The 21,919-nt window shown below is 34.4% G+C and overlaps 2 protein-coding genes across 4 annotated transcripts; both read right to left on the reverse strand.

The window, feature by feature from the left end:
- Positions 1-2: 2 nt before the first annotated feature.
- LOC132696344 (uncharacterized) lies at positions 3-13,830 on the reverse strand. Its single transcript, XM_060661111.1, has 16 exons — positions 13,795-13,830; positions 13,579-13,739; positions 13,295-13,528; positions 13,068-13,242; positions 11,580-11,843; positions 11,250-11,526; positions 10,310-10,433; positions 9,597-9,704; positions 8,686-8,738; positions 4,948-5,125; positions 4,655-4,888; positions 4,404-4,578; positions 1,930-2,184; positions 1,586-1,862; positions 1,414-1,537; positions 3-519 (listed from the first exon to the last, which is right to left on the reverse strand). The coding sequence occupies exons 1-16, from the start codon at positions 13,826-13,828 to the stop codon at positions 334-336; spliced, it is 2,859 nt and encodes a 952-aa protein (XP_060517094.1). The 5' UTR covers positions 13,829-13,830; the 3' UTR covers positions 3-333.
- A 1,838-nt stretch (positions 13,831-15,668) lies between these two features.
- LOC132696154 (sialin-like) lies at positions 15,669-21,765 on the reverse strand. 3 transcript variants are annotated; one of them, XM_060660810.1, is made up of 9 exons: positions 21,643-21,765; positions 20,514-20,598; positions 20,257-20,425; positions 18,585-18,818; positions 18,362-18,536; positions 17,940-18,200; positions 16,102-16,378; positions 15,919-16,042; positions 15,669-15,865 (listed from the first exon to the last, which is right to left on the reverse strand). In XM_060660810.1, exons 2-9 carry the CDS (start codon positions 20,564-20,566, stop codon positions 15,698-15,700), a joined length of 1,461 nt encoding a protein of 486 aa, XP_060516793.1. In that variant the 5' UTR covers positions 20,567-20,598; positions 21,643-21,765; the 3' UTR covers positions 15,669-15,697. The 3 variants fall into 3 exon arrangements, with proteins under 3 accessions (XP_060516793.1, XP_060516794.1, XP_060516795.1); XM_060660811.1 differs by lacking the exon at positions 21,643-21,765 and having other exon boundaries at positions 20,257-20,323; positions 20,390-20,425; positions 20,514-20,631; XM_060660812.1 differs by lacking the exon at positions 21,643-21,765 and having other exon boundaries at positions 20,257-20,323; positions 20,390-20,451; positions 20,514-20,567.
- Positions 21,766-21,919: the final 154 nt, after the last annotated feature.

The following is a 21,919-nucleotide window of genomic DNA, read 5'->3' on the forward strand; positions in this document are numbered from 1 at the left end:
GTGAGTTTTATTTATCATTTTACAACACAGTTTACTTCACGATGTATACAAATGTTTGTAGGAATTTTTGAAAAAAATCAAGTTCGCGGTACATTTCGCGGGTGATTGTGATTTTTTCTTGGTTTTGTCCCCTTTTCTCTTTTATGATGGTTTTGCAGTATCCCAAACAGCTTTAAATTTGAACTGAACACAAACCAGCTTTGTCAAAAGAGTGTTTCAATTTAAAAAATAGTTTCTCATTTTCATATTGTCAAAGTTGTTGTCTTGGACTTTACTTAAATGATTTCTAGGGGTTGTTTTGAATCTGATTAACTTTAAATTGTTTTTAGAATTTTATTCTGATGGGTAATTCTCAAATCCATTGTTTTCCACTCCGATTTTATTTTCCACTCTTGAGGTTTGCTTTTCCTCTTTTGCCCACGGTTGAAGTTCTCCGGATGCGAAGGTGCCATAAAATATGGCACCGAACAAATATAATCCTCCAGCGATGAAGAAGACTGTTTGCCACTGGTCGACTGTCTGCAAGGGGTAAATTGTATTATACTCGGTTCGTTTGTAAGAGAGAGATATATATGGAGTGCAAGGCTAAACAAATCAGAAAATTTATACATTTATATAAAAAAAAATCTTAAAAAGGGAAGGAGATAGAGCAATGAAATCGTTACTAAAAAAACACACATTCTCCGTATTTTTTCGCGGGTTTCAGAATGTGCGAATTACAGCACCCTTATCATTGTTCCCAACAAAATTTAAAGAACTACTAATGCAATTCTATTTAAAAACACTCCCAAGTCTAGGTATCAAAAATAATTATTTTCGAAATGTTACACGTGTTTCGCCCACACGCCCTCCATCATCAGTTATGCAAAGACGTCAACTTAAACGCACACAAACACAAATTGAAATTTGTCTAACGCACACAGTAGTTGTATGTCTATTTTTGAAACCTAAACTTGGGGGTATGTTTGAATCTTCAAGTATGGGAGATTGTTTAAACGCAACGACATTTGCTTCTTTTGATGTCTTCATAGAACTTACTATTTCTAGATTAGAAAATAAAAAGTAAAACGTTCCATGTCGAAAAAAGAAATTTATTTTATCAAAATAAACTAGTTGAAAGCTGCTATACATTTTTTTGTACCAATATCGCTATTAGGAAACTACTTTTCATAATTCATAACCTACAAATAAATACCGTTTGTAAGAAAAAAACTAAAAACTTTATTTTCCGCCAGATTTGTATCGAGATATCTCCCCAATTACTTTTGACCCAACGAAATAACCCCCTTAAGTTTTTCGAATCTGTTTGTAAAGAAAAAAGTAGATTATATTTGCTATCTCATATGATTTTACTACATTTTCCTTGTCACAATTTGAATAGAAATGCACCTAGCTCACGGGCAAAACACTTACCGCCGGCTTTTTCACTATATACCCTGTAATTACCGGGCTAATAATACCCGGAATAGTAGCGAATGTGTTACCGATTCCCATCAATATGCTTGCGTACTGCGGCGCTATATCCAAATGGTTCACACTGCAAGATAACCTATTAGAAGAAACACACCTATTCTATACGAAGTACCTAAAGCCGGCCCACGCGAACGCTCCTATTCCCACGGCCATGGTTAGGCAGAATACGGAACCTATTCTATCTGACCAGAACGCGGTGATCAACATAAATACGGTTTGAGCGAGAAATCCGGTGCAGTTGAATATTTTCCGTACTTGAGTCGTCGTTAATATGCCCTTAACTAAAAACCAGTCGGCCCATTGTCCGGAAAACTGGATTAGAATCGCCATTACCAGATAGGGAAGGGCGGAAAGAAATCCAGACTTGCCCAAGTCGTAGTCGTATATATCTAAGAAAATAATTAGAGGGCAATTTTAATTAGGATCACTTTAAATTTCGTTGAATTGTTTATGAACCTTTAAGATACTTTGGTAACTGCGTGAGCAAAGTATAGAAACCCCAATTTTCCCCGCAGTGCGATATCACAATCGCCCAAACCGCTTTCGACGTCAAAATAGCTTTCCATGGTACCGGACCGATGCTTTTAACAGGTGCAGACGATAGGGAGTTCTGGATAAATACCAACTCGTCGCTGCTGATGTATCTGTCACTCTCGGGAGATTCGGATATAAATATAACCCAGGAGATAAACCATAGTACTCCCGATGCTCCTAAAAGTTAGAGAAATATTGATAAATACTAAGCAGGTGGTCCCAAAGAGTTAAAAGTATCAAAGTTTTACTTTTTTAAATGGAATTCCCTTCATATTATAACATTCTTCGATTTCTGGTGTGTTTCCATAAGATTCTCGTAAATTTGGATCGAAGAAGATCAATTGCGAAGATTTGTTGATGTTTTAATGAATGATTCAATTTCTATGAAACAGTCGATTGATTGATTTAAACTGATATACACGATATAAATAATTATCTCCAACGAATTAAATCAAAAGCTGGGGGCTCTGATAAAATTAACAAAGCTTTATTCCAGTTTTGCTGTAGATTGTTCACATAGTAGTCAATTTCGATCGCTTAGTATACTGACAACACTGTCAACAATTCTTGAAATGGCAATGAAGAAACAAATTGAGAGCTTTTTAAATACCACCAATTACCAACCGGTTTTAATAAAGGTTATAGTTGTTAAAGAGAATATCCAAATTTACTTGTCATTTTCAGATAACTCCATAAACTTTTCTGAAGTACTTATATTATTGTCAAGAATGATACTCAAATATGTGAAAAATTTCAATCATACTCAAATTAAGGTAAAAGTTTAGAATGAACCCTTGATTCAAAATTATGCTTTAGTTAACACGTAGCGGCAAATCGAAGGTCTGGATATAGTAATTTGACGTTACTGTGCAGTCTGGGCACTACTTTCGACAAGATACTAGTAAGTTACTTTGTAAGTTAACTTATTTCATTTTTTGTATTAGATTTTATAAGCCCTACTTAGATGTTCTGGAGCTCTGTCAAAATTCAAATTCAAAATTATTGCTCAAGGATAATTTAAGGAGTGCGACGAAACAACCATATTTCGCCCTACCTAATTAAATTTGTTTTTTATAATATTTAAATATAAAATCTTTACTTAAAAATTCAGTTTCGAGGTGATATAAACAAATTAGTTACTAGAAAGCGGCAATCTCATAGTACTTTGAGAAGAAACGTACAAAAGATTGTTTTCTGATAATATTGCTCAAAATATAAATAACATGCCCAATTTTCTTCAAAATTAATTATAGTAGTATCAAACGTAATTATAGAAATCAGTTGTTGCTGAGAGAATAGCGATATTAGAATTAATTAGAAAATATTATGCACTCTCTATCTCCTTTATTGTAATTGTTATTAAAATTTAATTACGTACATTTTTAATATCCGGTTAAAGCTACTTGAAGTAGTCTCTGTCATTAAAACTTTGAAAGTATCTATTCAAATCCAAGCTTGATTAGTATCCGAATCACCAGATGTGTGCATTTTTATAAGGTCTATTAGCCAGATGTTTTTCATTTATATGTATTAAGTGCACACAATATATTAATTTGCAGTACAGTTAAACAACCATATTTTATTTCCCAATCATGAAAATCATACTGTCTTCTATAGGATGACAAAAATTGATCCTAATCTAGTAGAATGTACTTTCCAGTTATCTATCCAATTGTGTTTAGGTGTAGGTGATTAAATTAAGATTTTTGGACTCATTTGATGTCTTCTAAATAAAACTTTTATTGTATCTCGTTGTCTATGGAAGTTGAAAAATTTTGGCTCAATTTTGTTTAATTTTGCATTGGCGTGTTATTGTTCGTAATTGTTGTATTGTGGACTGTGTGGATGTGGATGAAGATTTATACAAAATAAAAGCGATTTTACATGATTTTTATACTAGTTTTAATCCTTGGAGACTGTCATTACAGATGCTTTTTATAGCTAACTGTACAATTAAACTACTATTTGAAGTAAAAGTTTTTTTTTTCGAAATGAAATTGTGTATTCATAAGTGCTAAGAATCTGATTAGTTTTATATTTATTGGATCTTTTCGGGCATCAGGAATTGGTCAATCTGCTAAATGAGAGTGGATGTAAGGATGTGTTATGACATATAAGAAAAGAAATATTACATATAACAGGTGCATATGGAAAGGAACTAAAGGAATTTTGAACATGTGCGGAAGATAGGAGGCATGTCCAACGAACACAGGAGAATGGATTGATAACACTAGTGACAGATTGAAGCACTAGATTAAAGAGAAAAAGAGGAAGGCCAGCAGAGACAAGAATAGGTGGATATCGAAAGTTGGAGGGTATAGGGAAGAGCGAAAAAGGAAGACCCAGCAGATTCTGAACAAATGAAGCAACATTTACGACATGGTTAAGTTACGTACCGCAAATGTAGAAGACGCTCTCCCATCCCATAGCGTCAGCCAAATAAGCACAGGCGGGCATAGCAATGACAGTGCCGACGAAACATCCGGAAAAGGACAGCGTTGCCAAGCGTGCCCTTTCCAATGGCGGAGCCCATTTCGACCACACGGCGTGTATACAGGGATAAGTGACACCCTGAAAGTCGCTGCAATTTGAATCCATCAAAAGGTATTAACTCGTAAATTTCTAAAATCGAAAGAAAAACCCATACCTCGCACAGTCCTTCGATAACTCTGACGGCGATGAAGAGGTAAACGTGGGTTTCTACTATCCACGGGGTTACTAGAGTAAAAGCGGCGGTAACGAATATTCCAATACCGAAGAGCGATTTGCCTCCTAATTTCGTAGCGACGTAGCCTCCGAGGATCTGAGTGGCCATGTAGCCATAGAAAAATGCGCTTAAGATGTGGCCTTGGAGTTCATTGTTCCAGTCGAATACAGGACCCTGATGAAAATGATAGGTCCACGTGAACGTGGCGACATATAGTTCTCGTTGTCGCTTACCATGTTTAGTCTCGTACCATTTTCGAGTGTGACGTATTTATCATCTGTCATAGCTACAATTGCTATGCTGAGGTTGACTCGTAAAATGTAGGCGTTGAAAAAACCGCAGAACGCCATAAGAGCGACTACGTAACGTCGTCGTTTCCAGACTTTCCATGATGGATGTTGTTCGGAAGTTCTTATAGAAGTGTAATATACAATGTGTTTGGAACAGTGTATAAAGGAGGTGAAAAAAAACGGAGTAAAATAAAAATTCACTCAAAATTGGTTGTAAATAAGGGAATTTGGTAAATGTCCTTATATATAAGTTTATTATAATACGAAGTTTACAGTGGGTAGATTAATAATAAATGTACAATATTTCATTAGGCTTCAAGCATTTAGAATGTAGAAGGAGGCAATAAATTTCGTAAGTTCCGAAAGTAATGTATCATCGGTGTTAAATTATTCTAAAATCATGTAAATTATAAAGGGACCTACAGTGTTTTCTAGTATATTAGTAGCTTCCCACATTCATCACAAGTTCGACGCACTTACTCCATGTTTCACAATCCACTGTGTTTATTCCCTCTATTTACAAATGTAAATAAAGGTAAATGCGTAAATGCCCTTATTTAGTCACATTACACAACAGCTCCTGTAAATTTATAATACGAAATTTAGAGTGTGTAGTTTAATAGGTGTTCAATATTTAACTGGACGCCAAGTATTTTGAATGTAAAAAAAAACGATAAATTCAGTAAGTTCCGAAAGTAATGTGGCAACGTGTTTACTAGTATGTTATTGGCTTTCCCACATTCATCATGTTCCACAATCCACTGTCTTTATTCCCTGTTTTTATAAGTGGTGTTATGCCTTGCTATAAACTCTTTCACTCGTTACCTTGCCAATTCTGTGGGGTTTGATTCACAGTGGCATGGCGGAAGGGGAAATATATTTCGTTTTTAAGCGATTTCTTCGACGACAAATTTCGTACAAACAGGTTTATTCTAATTTACAATCTCCAGTAGGTCCTTTTTAAAGTAAGCCATTTTGTTCCATGAACACGTAAGTATTTTTTCCAAAACGAATTTTGCCGACAACTGCCGGAAAATAAATATAATTCTAATATTAAATTCAAAGCACTAGTAGGCCAACTACCTGTCTGTCTACCTATCATGCTCGGGACCCTCATCAATTATCATAGGTAAAGTCTGCTCATAGATATAAGAAAGTGACTACCTGATACGAATTAAGGAAAGACCCGGGCAAGCTGTAAGAATGAAATATGGCCGAACAGGTTCGTACTTTGCTTAGAATTTAATTACTTGTGGTTTTGTTAGGAAAGATACTAAACAATATTTATTTATTTATGTATGTATTTATGTTTAAATCTAAAATAAAATTACAAATTATTTTTATTACCTATTTAAATTACTTAAAATTATTCACATAATATATCAGTATCACTATCGCTATCATCGCCTGTTATAATTATTATTTGTTCTATATTTTTTACAATATGGATATATGATTGTTCTGCTTTTTCTATATGTTTAACAGAATTTGCCCAACTTTGTGGAGGGATGTTAAAAACTTCGGTTTCTATAAGTTTGAGGACATCGGAGTTAACACGGGGAAAAGCATTGTTATGACGAATGGCAGATTTCAGTTGGTGCCAAACATGTTCAATGGGATTAAATATACAGATTAAATATAAAGATTCCATTAAAACTTGCCTTTTGTCAATTTTTTTAAATCTATAACTCATGTGTTGAATACACTTCTATCAGGTAGTTCTGCCACATTTAACACCAGTGTCATCTTTTTCAAGCCTCCTAGTTAAGATATCTAATGTAGGCACGCTTTGTTACTCTTACAGCTGGTAAATTTTACGCCGTACTATATCTTGATCACTTTCATCTACACTCGGGAAAATGTCAGCATCGCTTCTTTTTTTCCTGACTGAAATGGGATTGTTCACAATTTTCCATACAGTTGATGTTGGAATTTTTATCAATGTGGCCGTCTCTTCTAAAGATGCTTGCTTGCTGGCACCACGTTCAATGAGAGTCAAATAAACGTTGTTTATAACTTCCTTAGTCTCAATAGAATAGTGTTTTCTACATTTGGGCGAAAGCATCTCCCGAGATACACTAGACTTGCACATATTTTGCATAATTCGCACACGATTCAACACATGCTGTATTACACACGAAATAAGAATGATTACTAATAAACTTAAACTAAGTAGTATACCAAACCAAAGAATATTAAACACAGATAGGTATAAATTATTTTCTCTCACGGACCACAATTTGACCTGAATTTAAATACCGAAACTTTAGGTATTAATTTTGTTGCATTGTATGTTAATGACCACCCTTGGATAATCCCATTCAAAAGAAATTGTCGCTTTCTTATATCTATGAACAGACCATACAATACTACTCATACGGAATACGGCTAAGACCACTAAGTTTTACAGTATATAAAAATTTATACTTATAATTAATATTTATAATTTTTATGTAAATGGGTCTCTAATGCTTGTCTTTCTTCATTTACAATGGTTGATAACCTTTTGTACCACCCTGTGTTATTTATTTGTTTATAAAAAACCAATCGAGCCAGTTTTGTACCAACTTTTCTAATCACACTATATATAATATAATTCCATGGTCAAAAGAAATATGAGCTTAAGATCTAACTTAAAAAGGGCTTAAATAGAATCGAGTACATAATTATTATTTAATCATTTCATCAACTACTACCATTAATTTAGATTATTCCCTTCCCGTCAACTTTAACGACAAGGCGCATTTTAACTAAGATTTGATCTGTGATAATGTGTTTAACAGTCATTTAAATTCTAACTTTAGTGACTGCAGAGAATTAATATATGCGTTGCTCTGTTCCTTTTTTTGGTTTTGGTTAATTTTTTATTTTGGAAACATTGACTCAAAATTTGTTGTTACGAATTTTGAAAGAATACTTTTGGGGACTGGACTGCGCAGTTTTGACACACCCATTTAGATGTAAAAACCTTTTTATTTTCAACAAAAATTATTTTTTCTCCGTTTAATATCCTTCTACTATTTTTCCTTTCACAATTATTACAATTATCTCAACATCTTAAACATTTTTCAAATATATACCCCAAATATTTGCTTATATACAGGGTGCGACCCAGATATTCAAAAACAAATAAAAATTGTCATTGTGACGCCCACTGGGCACTGATTACGTGTTTTTGTTTTGTATTGCAGCCTGGTGATTTAGTAGTATCCTTTGCTCTGCTAGTAGTCTCTGCGCGTGTCATAGTAGGGCGTGATTGGTCACTTAAACAATTACCGGTTATATATTTCGACCTTGTCCGGTAATGGTACAAATGCCGGTCAATTTACTTGATTATTCGTAAATCCTTGACAATGGCATGTTATTGAGTTTTACAGATTAGTGAGGACTTCCGTGTAAGCTATCTATCTATCTATAGAAAGTTGAAACTTATGTCGCCTGTTTGCATGATTTTTAAAAATATAATTATCAGACCTACTTGATAACGACTATATATATTAACTCAAATAGATTTGTTTATTGTTGAAAGATGTAGGTTGCAGATTTAAAAGGATATAACATACGTCAATATTCAAAATCAGCATTGAATAACCGCGCTTTTGGATATTTATAGTTTTAATTAGCACATTCCGGAGCAAATTGTCAGGTTTTGTCGGGAAATTATCAACCATGCTTGTTTACTTACTGTTCGGGTACGTTGGTCGTTGATTTCGAAGCATTGCGCATTTCGACGTCTAAAACCGCCATTTTTAAATATCAATTTTTACGCGCACCGTTTTCTGGTTACTGAAATTGTGTCCGATATCAAAACTTCCACCTGACTAGTGCCATGACCCATGTTATTTCTACCAGGAGTGAATGTGGTATTTACCAAGTCATTGGCTCGCACGCAGATTGCGAAAGGCAACAATTTTTTTATGTCGTAAATGTTTACAAAATTTATTCGGTAATATCTTTCATAAGATGCAGATCCCACCGGTTCAAGCATTTTGATGGGGGGTATAGTTTGGTTCGAATTATACCTATGTGTGAAAATAGAATTTTATCATAATAATACGTCCCAAATTTACAACTTTTATATAGACTATTATATATATCATTAAAATTAATAATCCACAAATTTTGGTAGCGTACATAAAAAGCAAATTTTAGATTATTTTTTGCCCAACTGCTCTCTATATCCGACATTAAATAAATATCTTGATATCATCAAGAAGAGATGTTGTTGCCTACATAGTGTTTAATTAATATAGCACACGTGATGCAGTGAAACCAAAATATACTCTGGTTTTAGCTAGATTCAAGCATTTTTTCAAAAACGCTGATAACGCCCTGTCAATAATTTTCGGTTACGCCACTGCTCTACTTGCATTAAATACCTAATTTTTATGTCAATAACAATGTGCTGATGTAATTCCGTCATAAAACGATTTTGCAGTAAATGTGACGACGTGAAGGTATATAGGCCGAATATTATGCGGGGGTTATAAAAATCCGAGAAAATAACACTAAATCCGGAATTTAGTTTATTTATAATGTCGGTGGAATTTAAACGACCTATATTTCGCGCTTTGATCGCGGGGAGTTTATGCTCTCTGCCAAGGCTGGCGATGCGAACTTGCGAAAATTGCAAAATGCAACGTCGCCGCCAGATATATGAAGGCGGAAATGAAGAAAACCGCGTTCCATCTTTGGGAGGTCTGAAAAACAAAACGGGTTTCAAAAAATGTACCCAAATTATATTTTTGAAAAATTTTCTTGAAAACTAAGTTTCTTTAGACACTAAGTTTAACAATTTTATAACTTCACTTTATCAGCATATATTACTTTATAGCAAATACAATTCCTAAAAACAAAAATTCACTATGGGTATATTTCACATTTCTTAAATATCTATCAGGTGAAAAGTTACTACAACATGTGGTCTAAATCTTTATTTATTTTCGACATGCATCGTCTTAAAGTTTTATTATTATTTATGAAGGTAGACATATCCAACTTGTGATTATTATCTGGTTTTCATTTCGTTTTTATTTAGTGTTCGTTTAATGTTATTTAAAAATCATTTATGTTGGATTAAAAAAAAGTTATGTTACAAAATTGTTTAACCTTTTTAAAACACATTCATATACAAATTCTATCTGGTAGTAAAGTAATCAGGAAAAAAAAAAACATTATGCAAAAGCTAAGTTTTTCATTAGAGAGTTATTTACTTAAACGGTTTACTATGAAAATATTACTTAATCATGAAACGTCAGTGAGTATTAGTCTATTTTGGATACAACTACTCAACAACCCAACTTACCGGATTACTTGAAACTATGTATCCGGTCAGTGTGGGATTTAAAATGCCTGATAGCGTCGCAATTGTGTTGCTAACTCCCATCAGTACACTGGCATATTGGGGACCCATCTCCAGAGCGAGTACACTTAAATCAAAACTATCGCGTCACGTTTTCAACAATTACGAAGAATGTTTCCAAAGTTCTGGGAATTTATTTATAATTTTTATTTTATTTTTTTAAATTTTCGTCAATATTACAAATTACTTAGCAAAAACCGACGCAGGAGGAATCCAGAAGTTTTGTAAAAAGCAATGTTCGAATATCTTCGACATTTTGAGACGTTTGCCGTCAGCTGAACTTTCAAATCGAAAATCTCTGAACGGTTTTTTTAAATTTAACTAACGATGATAATCGCCGGGTGGGTGAGTACGTATGCAATTACCATCAAAAATCGTTCAAAACATCGATTTTCATGCGGTGTGGGGTATTGCATTATCTTGTTCTGATAATCGACGATTATGCAACTTTCCAAGGAATTCTAATAATATCCCCCCTTAATTGTAGTACCTTTCGCCAGATAATTCTGAAAAATTCGCAATCCCCGAATGCAGTAAGCATTTACGACAGATGGAATTGCCATTCTTTGTATTGACATTAGGTGTCATAATTGGGAGTCATGGAATCCACGGTTATTATTCGTCTCTAAAATTAATCACCACAACGGGCTAACAGCTTTTGAAGTTGATAACAAGTATCAAATCTATCGAGTTTCTGTTTTGGTCCCAACATATCTTACCAAGACCCCAATTAATAAGTTGTCATATACCTATCCTCACACTAATTTTTCCTCTTTCACTAGATAGTTGGATAAATATATCACTGGCACCAATAGCAGCCTATTTAATAATAGCACATTTTCCATAACTTTGGAAACATCTCTCATATCTGGCTGGCGTTTACCTGTAGCTGGTGAACTGTATAGCTGCCATTCCCATGCAAACGCTAAGCGCAATAATGGCGCTTGTTTCGGTTTTGCACAGCGCGAGGCACGTCATGCAAATGACCTGCGAAACGGATCCCGTGACATTGCAAAACTTTTTGACGTTAGTGTTAGACATGATATCTTTTTTCGTTAACCAATCCGCGAGGAACCCCGCTAGCGGTGTCATTATAGCTTGCATGAGGAACGGAATCCCAAACAGGAACCCGGATTTTTCCAAATCGCTGTTAAACACGTCTGAAATATGAAGTCATCATTTTGACTACGAAGAATTCGAAATGACGCCCGACCTTTGAAGTAGAGAGGTAGTTCTATGGCGATCGTGTGAAATCCCCAATTTTGGCTAAAATTAGCAAATACCAATGCCCAAAATGGATTAGATGTTAAAACGGCTTTCCATGGCACCGATTTCACCGATACCTGTGCCTGGGAAATGTTTTCTTGGAGGCAAGCCCTTATGTACATCTGCTCGGATTTTTTTATGTGCCTGTCTGTAGCCGGAGATTCCGCCACTGTTCGCATCCACAAAATAGACCATAATATGGCAATAGAACCTGAAATACAGATTAGGGAGATTGCAGAATGGTGAGTTAAATTGACGTATTTCTGTTAAAATTACACATTCTATTCCGTTCACTACGACTAAATGTAAGCCTCCTCCATAGATATAGGTTTAAAACTAACCCCTAAAATTAAATAAAGTAGGCAATATTTTAAGTAGGTAATGAACATAGATGAGTACTCCTAACCGTAGATTAAAAGGTTTAATATGTGCTGCTAATATAGTATATACAGTAATAACGATTTTAGCAAAATGGCGAGTACCTTACTGATATTCATTCATGGTTGAAAAGAAGTACCAAATAGTTGTCTGTTATCAATGAACGGGGAATCATTATTTGAAATGTATGTGATTTCTATACTTTTATATATTTTAGACATGATTATGCTAATCTTACCACGCAATGAAAGATGTTACAGAATGACTGGAGTGGAGGAAAGAACCGTAGCAGTTCAAAGTAACTCCAGGAAGACTAATCAAATTCCTTAATTTAGTATTTGAATTTTAAAATTGAAATACTCAGCCTAGACAGAATATTGATGGAACGACAAGTAATAAGTAATTAATAAGTAAATATATATAATTTTTCTCTTTACCTCTCTTGATATAACCCATAAATAAGCCTATAGGTGTACTAGTATGTACTATATGAACCTATCGCTTATCCACAAATAATAAATTTAGTATTTGTAATAGTAATTTGTAATTAAATTATTTTGTTTACATCTCATACATGCGCTTTATTGGTCAAACTACCTAATTTCACATAAAACCTAGGCGTTCTACTAACATCTGATAAAAAAGGGACAAGTTTCTAAATTCACATAAATTATTGGTGAATTATCTTTTTGCAAATATAACAATATTTTATTACTCCTCACCGTTTACAAATATTTAGATGTATATTTATTCAATTTTACTTTACTTGCAGAACTTTACATCATGCTAAAACTAAACGGGTGTTCGGATATAACTAAACAAAATTGTGTAGCTGATCTCTGGTCAGAGCCATTCATGTCATTAGTTCTTTGCTTGTTTAACAGATTTTGTAAAGTTTATTATGGAATTAGCAACAAATTACAAACTGCTATGAAATGGCGTTCTTAACAATTATTTTTGTTCAAATCAAAACCATAGAATGTTCGAATCTTTGGTTGGAAGCAGGATATGGGTTTTAATCCTCAAATAAATTCCTATTCCAACCGCGTTAGCTCACCAAAAGAATAAAACACTGTCGCCCATCCAAAGCGAGCGGTGAGATAAGCACCAGCCGGCATGGCGAACAAGACTCCCGCGTAGGTGCCGCAGAAGCAGATCGTCACAAGAGTATTCCTCTCCAACGGCGGTGCCCATTTGGTCCATATCTGGTACAGGCTCGGACTTGTGAAACCCTAAACGACAATCATGCAGAGATTGAGTGTCAGCAATCGATATTCCACTCACTTCGAAAATTCCTTCCAAAACTCTTATTACGATGACCAAAGAGTCGTGCTTTCTCACCAGCCACGGAGTTGCAATCGTCAAAATTCCGGATACTGCTACACCTGAGGCGAATAGTGTTCTTCCTCCGATAGCTCGCGCGATGTAGCCGCTGATAATTTGAGAAGTTAGGTAACCGTAGAAAAACGAGCTCAAAATGTGGCCTTTGTACTCGTTGGTCCAGTTAAATTCCGGTTCCTGTGTAACAAGAGTTCTCGTCAACAGTCTCGTGTGATATCAAAACGGACCATGCTGTTGTTTCTCCACCCCCGTTCTCCTGACATCCCTATTATCGTGACGCTCAAAGATGACCTTAGTGCATATTCGGTGCAGTAACCAAAGAAGGCCAGAATGGCGATGATGTATCTTTTCTTCTTCCACAATTGCCATTTCTCGATGCCGTCGTTCTCTACGCTGAAATAATTTAAGTTAGAAAGTGAACAAAACCGAAAATACTCGATCACCAGCTAGCGGAATGTTTGGCATTCCGTTCGACATTATCCGACTCCAGGTTGGTACACATACTGTTGTTCGAACTGGGTCCAATTTAGTTAATTAAGGCTGATGACAAGTCGAAGCCGATAGCTTTGGTAATTGTTTTAGGTAATACGGACCGGAAAGTTTTCAACCATAAATTTGAAGTCGTTAATTGTTTTTGGGATTCTCGTGATTTTAAAATTCACCTAAACTCTTCTACATTGTTCGTTGCTAATTAGACGATATAGTATCTCGGTAGAACAAATGCGTAACCTACATTTATGTAGAACTTGGAGAATTCACAGTTTTTAAATTAAAGCGTAAATACAGAGTTCTTATAAGCCAAACTCGACACTCGACATTTTTATGACGTTATTTTCCAGCTGAAATGCATCAGCAAAAGCATATTAATTTTGGGAAATCCTAGTATCTATTGCTGTTATTGCTGGGCAAAGTACAGTAATTGATTTTGTATGATTGACGTAAAATGAAAAAAACTGAATAATTCATTCAAGTAAATTACTAGAATTGAAGGGAAAGATTGACTTTCTTTCTAACCAAGCCACTTTTGCCTACCTGAAAAATTATTTTTATTCACTTATATAACAATCAAGGTAAGTTATTGAAATCGAAAGTTTGATAATATGGAAGATGTATTCAAAAAGAAAGTTTTCGACGTACACCATCTAAGCCAAGACAAAAATGTCGTTTCTAGTTGGTCTACTGAAATAGTCAGTTATTTGAAACTATTTTTTTCCAAAAAAAAATATTTTTCACAAATTATATTTCGGCCATTATTGAAATCTGAAATATAATGTTAGGAGTTTCACCAGGTTACGTTACATTTGATAGTACTGCGAAAATAGTCACGCCTAGTACATTAGTACATTTTTAAAAGCTCACTTAAACTAACGTCCCTGAAGGAAAATTATTTTAATCCGAAAAATGTTATTCTGTTTTCTTTTCTTTAACTTTTCTTGTGTCTTTCTAATGTTTGCCCTTTCTGTTTTGCTGTCTGCCTGCTTTTAACTATATTCAGCACCAGTTTCTGCACATTCGGATATTTATAGCATCTGTTAACGCTCTTGATTACAACTGTTTCATTTCGTGATTATAATTATAGACATTTTTGTCTGCAAAATGCAGACAAGAAAAGTTGGTTTTGTCCTAAGCACTTGATGGCACTCCTATACATATTAGAAAATAATCTAATGAAGATGAGGCTGCTCTTCTAATCTTGTGTATTAGGAAACTTTTAGTAATGATCAAAGCAAGCACCACTGTTAAATGCATATTAGCTATTAAATAATTTAGTGTGCCTACTTCTGTTCATGCCTCGACGTTTCACCCACTAAAAGGCATTTTGCGCCATTTTCTTTCTACACGGCGATTTCCTCACACTTAACTATATTTTGAAAAAATACTGCTTTAAAAATGCCTGCATCCAAATTTACTGACGATCTGACAGCCATATTGCAATATTGGTTAATAGTATATTATGCAACAAGTGCTTTAACAACATTTGACTCACGAGTTTATTTGTCACGAGCGGAGCGCAGCGGAGGGCAGCGGAGCTAGTGTTTAATAAATGAGTGACTTAAACTTTACCGAACGTGTTGCACACTATACTTTTTCTACGACCATTAGTTTTTGGGTACATTTTTGCAAAACAACACGAATACATTAAATGACCTAAGAAGCAAACGAAACTGACGTGGTAAAGTGACGCTTCCCGCACCCTAGATCGATGTGTAATTAGGTATTTTACAGACGGGAGTAGAAATGTGGTTAAATGTATAAATTTCGATGCTACATGATTCTTGATTAGGTAAAGAAACAATAACAGAAAAGCGCGGCAGTTAAAATAAACTTTATTTTAAACAAGAATAATTAAAATTTGTTCTCGCTGACTTGGGAATCATCCGACATCAATTCAGGTGCTTCTTCCTGGATGGCCCACTTTTCGAGATGCGCGGATCCAAACACGAAGTAGAATATGGCGCCGAATAAGTATATCGCCGACGGTATAAAGAATACGATCTGCCACTCTTGTATTGCCTGAGACGAACAAAAAATAAATTTGGTACAACGAGCCAGCTCGTAATACTCACTGGTGTTTCGGAAAGTATGTATCCTGTTAAGATTGGGCTTATTACACCCGGCAGACTACCAATCGTATTGCTTAAACCTAATATGATGCTGGCGAACCGAGGAGCTATATCTAAGGGGTTCACTCTGGAAAAAGCACATATTGAGTTTCACTTATGAACGAGACGAAAGAGGTTGTTTCCTACACGAAACCAGCGAAAGCGAATGCTCCCGAACCAACTGAGATCGTTAAAAGTGTGACTGCCGCTGTATCGTTCGACCAAAATGCCACTGTTAACATGCACACTGCTTGAACTAGAAATCCGAAAACGATGAACAGTTTTCTTATCTGGATAGTGGATAGCAGTCGTTTTTTGGATAGCCAGTCGGATATGTGTCCAGCCAGCTGGACCATTATCGCCATCGCAAGGTACGGCAGGCCGGCAAGAAAACCGGATTTGCCCAAGTCGAACTTATAAACATCTGAACAAGCAAAGAGAAGATGATAAGAAACATGTTTATTTGATTTCAGAATATCATAATTTTTGAACAAGGGTTTCCTTTCCTTTCCTTTTAAAGTTTTTATTAAATTATTTATAGAAAATAAAAATATAAAATAAACTTAATCAATAGGTTTAAAAAAGGACCAAACATTTTTTTCTTTTGCTTAGTGATGCATAAATGTAAATTTGTTTTTTCCTCTTTTCCTTAACCAATAGTTACTCGAGGTAACTGTGGCCTTTTTTTCTAGTTCAGTTGGCAATTCTGTACCTCTATTATTATCACTTTAATAATCCGCAATTAACAACTTTGTTGATAAAATTAATTATGTTTCGGCTTTTATTTTTGTGCCCTGAAATTAGTGGGCTAGACTATAGCATAATTCCCGTCCAAAATAAGCCTTAGTTTGTTTATAAACGTATGTCGAGAAACGCTCTCTAACGGAGCCACATGCCCAAAAAGGAATGGACCAGAAAATGGTTATTTATTAATATAGAAGATAATAAATAAATAATAAAATAATTATAAGGTTACTGATATGATGCTTCAATTTCTTTACTGTAAATGACAATGAAAAGAAAAAATATTTTCCAATTTTATGGCGTAGCTTGGTGGAATGACATTTACATCCTTACTATTATCTAAAAGTTCAGAAATTATCTTTTAGTATATTGCCAGGGGATTTCCAACTGTTCCAATTCCAAATCTTGAAGAAAGTGTTATTAAACACTTTTAATGCGCATTTCTGAAGTAATCAGAACCAAGGGTTATTCCAAGAACCAATATTTAACATAGATTTTCTATCAATGTTTGGGTAATATTTTGTCATATAGATTAAATACTCATGCAAGTATTTGCTTGGAGATCTTCTTCCAACAAGATGGAGCACTTTAGGCAAGGGGTAAGAAATTGGTTAGATGAAAGTTTTGCACACAAGTGGATAGGTCTAGATGGCCCAGCAAATTATCGACTATATATTCAAAATGATGGAAATGTGTTTTAGAACTTAATTTAAATTAGTGATTTTTTGCTGTTAGGCATTCAATGCGGAGTTATGAATTAAACTTGGTTAATGCTATTTAATTTTTCATACAAATAACCTGCTAGTGCAAATGAAAATTAACAAATAACAAACCTATCAATCCCGTTGCAAGGCCTACTTCTCAATTGTTGATGAATATATAAGATGGGCATGCTAAACATTTTTGAAATCCATATTCCTCGACAACGGTCCGTTATAGTGGTTTTAATAAAGTGTACCTTTTCTCATAACAGAACACTACTTTTTCGAGTTTATAAGAAAATTTTGTTGTGCCTATCACAAGTGACGCCGCAGGTTCATGCAAATATGTATGAAACGCTAAAATTTCATTCCTCCTGGTTCGGAAATATTAATCAAAAAAACATATTTAGGTGCCTATGGCTTCGTTAGAGGGCGTCTCTCGCCATATGTTTATTTGTAAAACTGGGGCTTATTTTTTACCTAGAATATGCTGTTACAATTTGCCCACTAATTTCGAGATAGGATGTATAGTATTATTACCGTTAAGGTACATGGGAAGTTGCGTAAGAAGGGTGTAAAAGCCCCAATTTTCGGTAAAATTCGTCACGGCTATCGCCAGCACAGCCTTAGAGGTAAGTATTTGCTTCCACGGTACTCTTCTTTTGGTTTCGATTTCGGGGTTGGCGGCTTTCAACGATTCGACGATATATTGGAGTTCCGTCTCGCTTATTTTTGAATCCTGCTCTGGCGAGTCTGCGGTTATGAGCATCCAAAGCGCGTACCAGATAAGGCCCATGACTCCTGAAACGTTACGTCATATTAACAATGTTCAAATAAATTTCTTGTACAATATCTACTCCCAACAATGCAAAAAATATACATTTTTGGTTAGATTTGGTTAGTTTGAGAAATTTTACTTAATTTTTCTCATTTGTTCAAATTTTCCCTGAAACCCTCTATACCTGAAAAATAAAATATTGCTCTCCAGCCCCACATTTCAGCCAAGTACGCGCAAAGCGGCATTGCTACCACATTTCCCACATAGCTTCCCGAATACGCAATCGTTGTCAGTCGATTCCTCTCCAATGGTGGCGTCCACTTGGCCCACATAGCGTGGAGGCTCGGGTAAGTGACTCCCTAAAACGGATCCTTAGATATTCGCCGTGTTTGCACTTTTCTATGTACCTCGAATACACCTTCAACAATTCTGACGAACAACAGCAGGTATACGTTAGTTTGGGCGGCTATTGGAGTCACCAACGTCAAAGTCGCCGTTACCGCTACGCCACTTCCGAAGATGATTTTCCCCCCAAACCTCGATGCAAAATATCCGCCTAGGAATTGCGTGGATATGTAACCGTAGAAAAAGGAACTTAAAACGTAACCTTTGATTTCGTTACTCCAGTTGAACTCCGGACCCTAATATGAGCAGATAATTATTGGAGCTTTTCCAATATAGATCATTAAAAAAAAACATTTTAATATTCTTAAATTATAGTATGTTAGTACAGAATTTCTCTTTTATTTATTAATATTACGAATATAAAAAATAGTAATATAAATATAAATAAAAACATAAGCAACTCTAAAATGCTTCTAAGAACTGAAAAAAGAACATCAAAGCTTATACATCATTGGGACTTTGAAAATGACGCTTTTGAAGGCGTCCAAATTTAGAAAAAAGTGATGATGATGTTGTTGGATATGGATGGATATCCTCATTTTTTAAATAATTATTCTTGATTTTGTGAATAGATGAACAGTTTATACAGATAGATACCACATACCGTAATTGTTTTGTTTTCGTAATTAATAGAAAAATTGAAATCGCTACATAAAAATTTCAGAAGTATTATGTCAAAAAGCCACTTTATATTGAATCCTAAAAAAACTGCAGTAGCTGGATTCACAGGTCACACAGAGTTAGAAGGGTTAAGGGTCAAAAGAGATCAAGATTATAAACTAAAAATTCGCAAATAATATTTCTAGGTACAGACTTGACTTGATAAATCCAATCAAATAGATTATGTGTCAAAAGAATTTAATTGTTCATAGTTTGTCAAATTATCATTGAAATCTTAAATAAACATGTTTTAACTCTGCCTGATATTTATTTACTTGAACTATTAATTTATATATATAAAAATGAAGAAAATTTTTAAACAAGATATGACATGCATTCCTACTTGACAAGAAACGAAAATAACTTTCAGTTAAAAAAAATTAATAACTATTCTTAAACCGCCTCAGTCCGGATAAACATACTATGGTGTGCTTTCCTGTTGATATCAGAAACGTAAACGAAAAGAAATTCAAAAACTATTTAAAATCTGTTTTATTTTTATTATAATTTTTTACAATATTTAGACGTATCAATATTTTTTTGAAGAAACTTATATTGTTATTAGTCAATAATTGTCTGCTGTACTTGACTGAATGACTATCTAAAATAAAGGTTAAATACTAGTCTTTTTGTAGCAATTTATAGCTGAGTAAACTGTCGCATAATGACACACTTTTTGACATAAATCGATTAAAATAACTTTAAAACTGTAATTGAATTTCTAAATTTCAACAGATGCACACAATGTGGCATTTAGACCAGTTTATTCTATAAACAGTAAATTGCTGTCTCAGTCTCTTCAGCCCCCCCCCCCCTTCTGTATATACTGTTTCATCTGCATATAGAAAAAATTTCTTCCGATATATGCTACTACAGTTTGATTAAAATATTTTTGAATAAAAAATATAAATTCTTAAACTCTGAATGTCTTCTCTTTTAAATATTTAACAATTAAATTTATTTTAATTAGCGTCAATGATTATAGTAAAATCATGTATTCGTTTTTATACCTACTAAGTCGATTTCAGTTCCGTTTTCGAGAACCTGGGTCCTACTCTCCGCCATGGCAACAATCGCAATGCTGAGGTTGGCGCGCAAAAAGTAAACATTGAAAAATCCGAAAAATGCCAAAATCGCGAGCACGTACCGCCTCTTATTCCAAATTTTCCAGTTCTCGAATTTTCTGAAAATCACATAGCCCCTTAAATACTGAAATTTTTACTTTCGGTTATACGTAAACCGCCGACCATCACTCGATATGTACTACTCACTTGACACGTGGTTTAGGTTGGAACTGGCCCTTTTCAACTTTTGAATCGGTCATGTTTATCTGCTCCTAACAGAATTCCCGAAGCACTGCAATCAACGCAAACTTGACTTACAACTCCGAATCGAGTGACAATAACGCGATACACACACAATTTTATTATTAAACAATCTTTTATAGACGACGTAGTAAAATAAGATTTGAGTTATTGTTCAAGCCAGGTAACATTTATTTGATGTCCTATTTTAGTTACGATATTTCTAATAACACAGTTCGCGATAGAATTGTGCTTAGTAAGGGTATTTGTTTTGCTAATGCATTAAACTTTCCCAATGCTTGTCACATAGCAATCTCTTTGCTATCAGTCTGCCGTTAGGTATTTGCCACAATATATAGGATGCGTACTTTTAAAGTGTCAACCATATATCGGTAAGATCATTCAACCTATCGTTAAAATTTGTTACATTATTATTTACATTATTATTTGATTTAAATTATAAAAAAGTATAAACCGACTCAAAAGTGGATTTTGACTTCCCTGTATGATAAAAATCGAAATCACAATTTAGGTCAGCAAGCAGATCTCCATATGAATTTATGGCATTTATTTATGTCCATCAGTTTTACTGGCTTAGCAAAGAGAAAATAAAGGTGAAAACATTATGTGTTTCTAAAACGATTTACATTTATTGGTAATCCTATATGCCTATCTTATCTAGATTGATACATTGTAGTTCGGTATGCTATAGATATGTTTTTACGATATTTATATACATAGCAAAATTGTCAGATTACCTTTTAAGACTTTTACTACGGCTGCTTATTGTGCTGAAATCAGATTTTCAAATGTAATTCGCAGGCGACTAGACCAATAAACATTTTTTGCATTTAAATTTGTAAGACAATGGAATTTTTAAAACAACGACGAACCGTCCAGTTGATTAAGGTTATCAAATTTTAAGTGGGTATATACAAGGAATGAGTGTGACATCCAAAGCACATACCGTAAAGAAAAAAAATCTATGCTTGGGATTATTTCAGGAAGCAGAAGTTTGTCTTGTTATAACAATTTATTTGGATGCACTAGATAGAGGTCAGAAATGTTCCTAGCAAGTAAATTAACAAAAACTTACTTCGGAAAATATTTAAGTGGCGCGGCTGATTTTCGAAAACTGTAACTCTAAAATAATGCGTTTTACGCTTAATAAAAATAACTACACAAACACATAAAATATAGGAGTAAAGCGAGCGACCAGATGAATGTCTAATTTTTTCTACCTCGTTTTTACCTCCGTTGTGCGTGGTGTACATATCAGTTTCCGTAAAAGCGGTCCTTAAAGCTTGATCTGCACGTATTAGTTTGTCGTCAATAAACAAATAGGGTTTCTATTTAATTTAAACGGATATACA

Source organism: Cylas formicarius, unplaced genomic scaffold (assembly GCF_029955315.1).
Source record: "Cylas formicarius isolate icCylForm1 unplaced genomic scaffold, icCylForm1.1 PGA_scaffold_1__22_contigs__length_36826433, whole genome shotgun sequence".
Lineage (NCBI taxonomy): Eukaryota > Metazoa > Arthropoda > Insecta > Coleoptera > Brentidae > Cylas > Cylas formicarius.

Bases quoted from the DNA above. Each gene is read 5' to 3' on its own strand.
- LOC132696154 (XM_060660810.1), bottom strand. From the start codon at position 20,566: ATGACCGATTCAAAAGTTGAAAAGGGCCAGTTCCAACCTAAACCACGT. The intron at 18,819-20,256 runs GTAGGTATAAAA...TGCTCATATTAG, and splicing joins ACGGAACTGAAATCGACTTA to GGTCCGGAGTTCAACTGGAG. The intron at 16,043-16,101 runs GTAGGAAACAAC...TGCTTTTTCCAG, and splicing joins TTCGCTTTCGCTGGTTTCGT to AGTGAACCCCTTAGATATAG.
- LOC132696344 (XM_060661111.1), bottom strand. From the start codon at position 13,828: ATGTCGAACGGAATGCCAAACATTCCGCTAGCTG. The intron at 13,529-13,578 runs GTCCGTTTTGAT...CTTGTTACACAG, and splicing joins GGTGGAGAAACAACAGCATG to GAACCGGAATTTAACTGGAC. The intron at 8,739-9,596 runs GCATAAACTCCC...TGGCGGTTTTAG, and splicing joins ATCGCCAGCCTTGGCAGAGA to ACGTCGAAATGCGCAATGCT.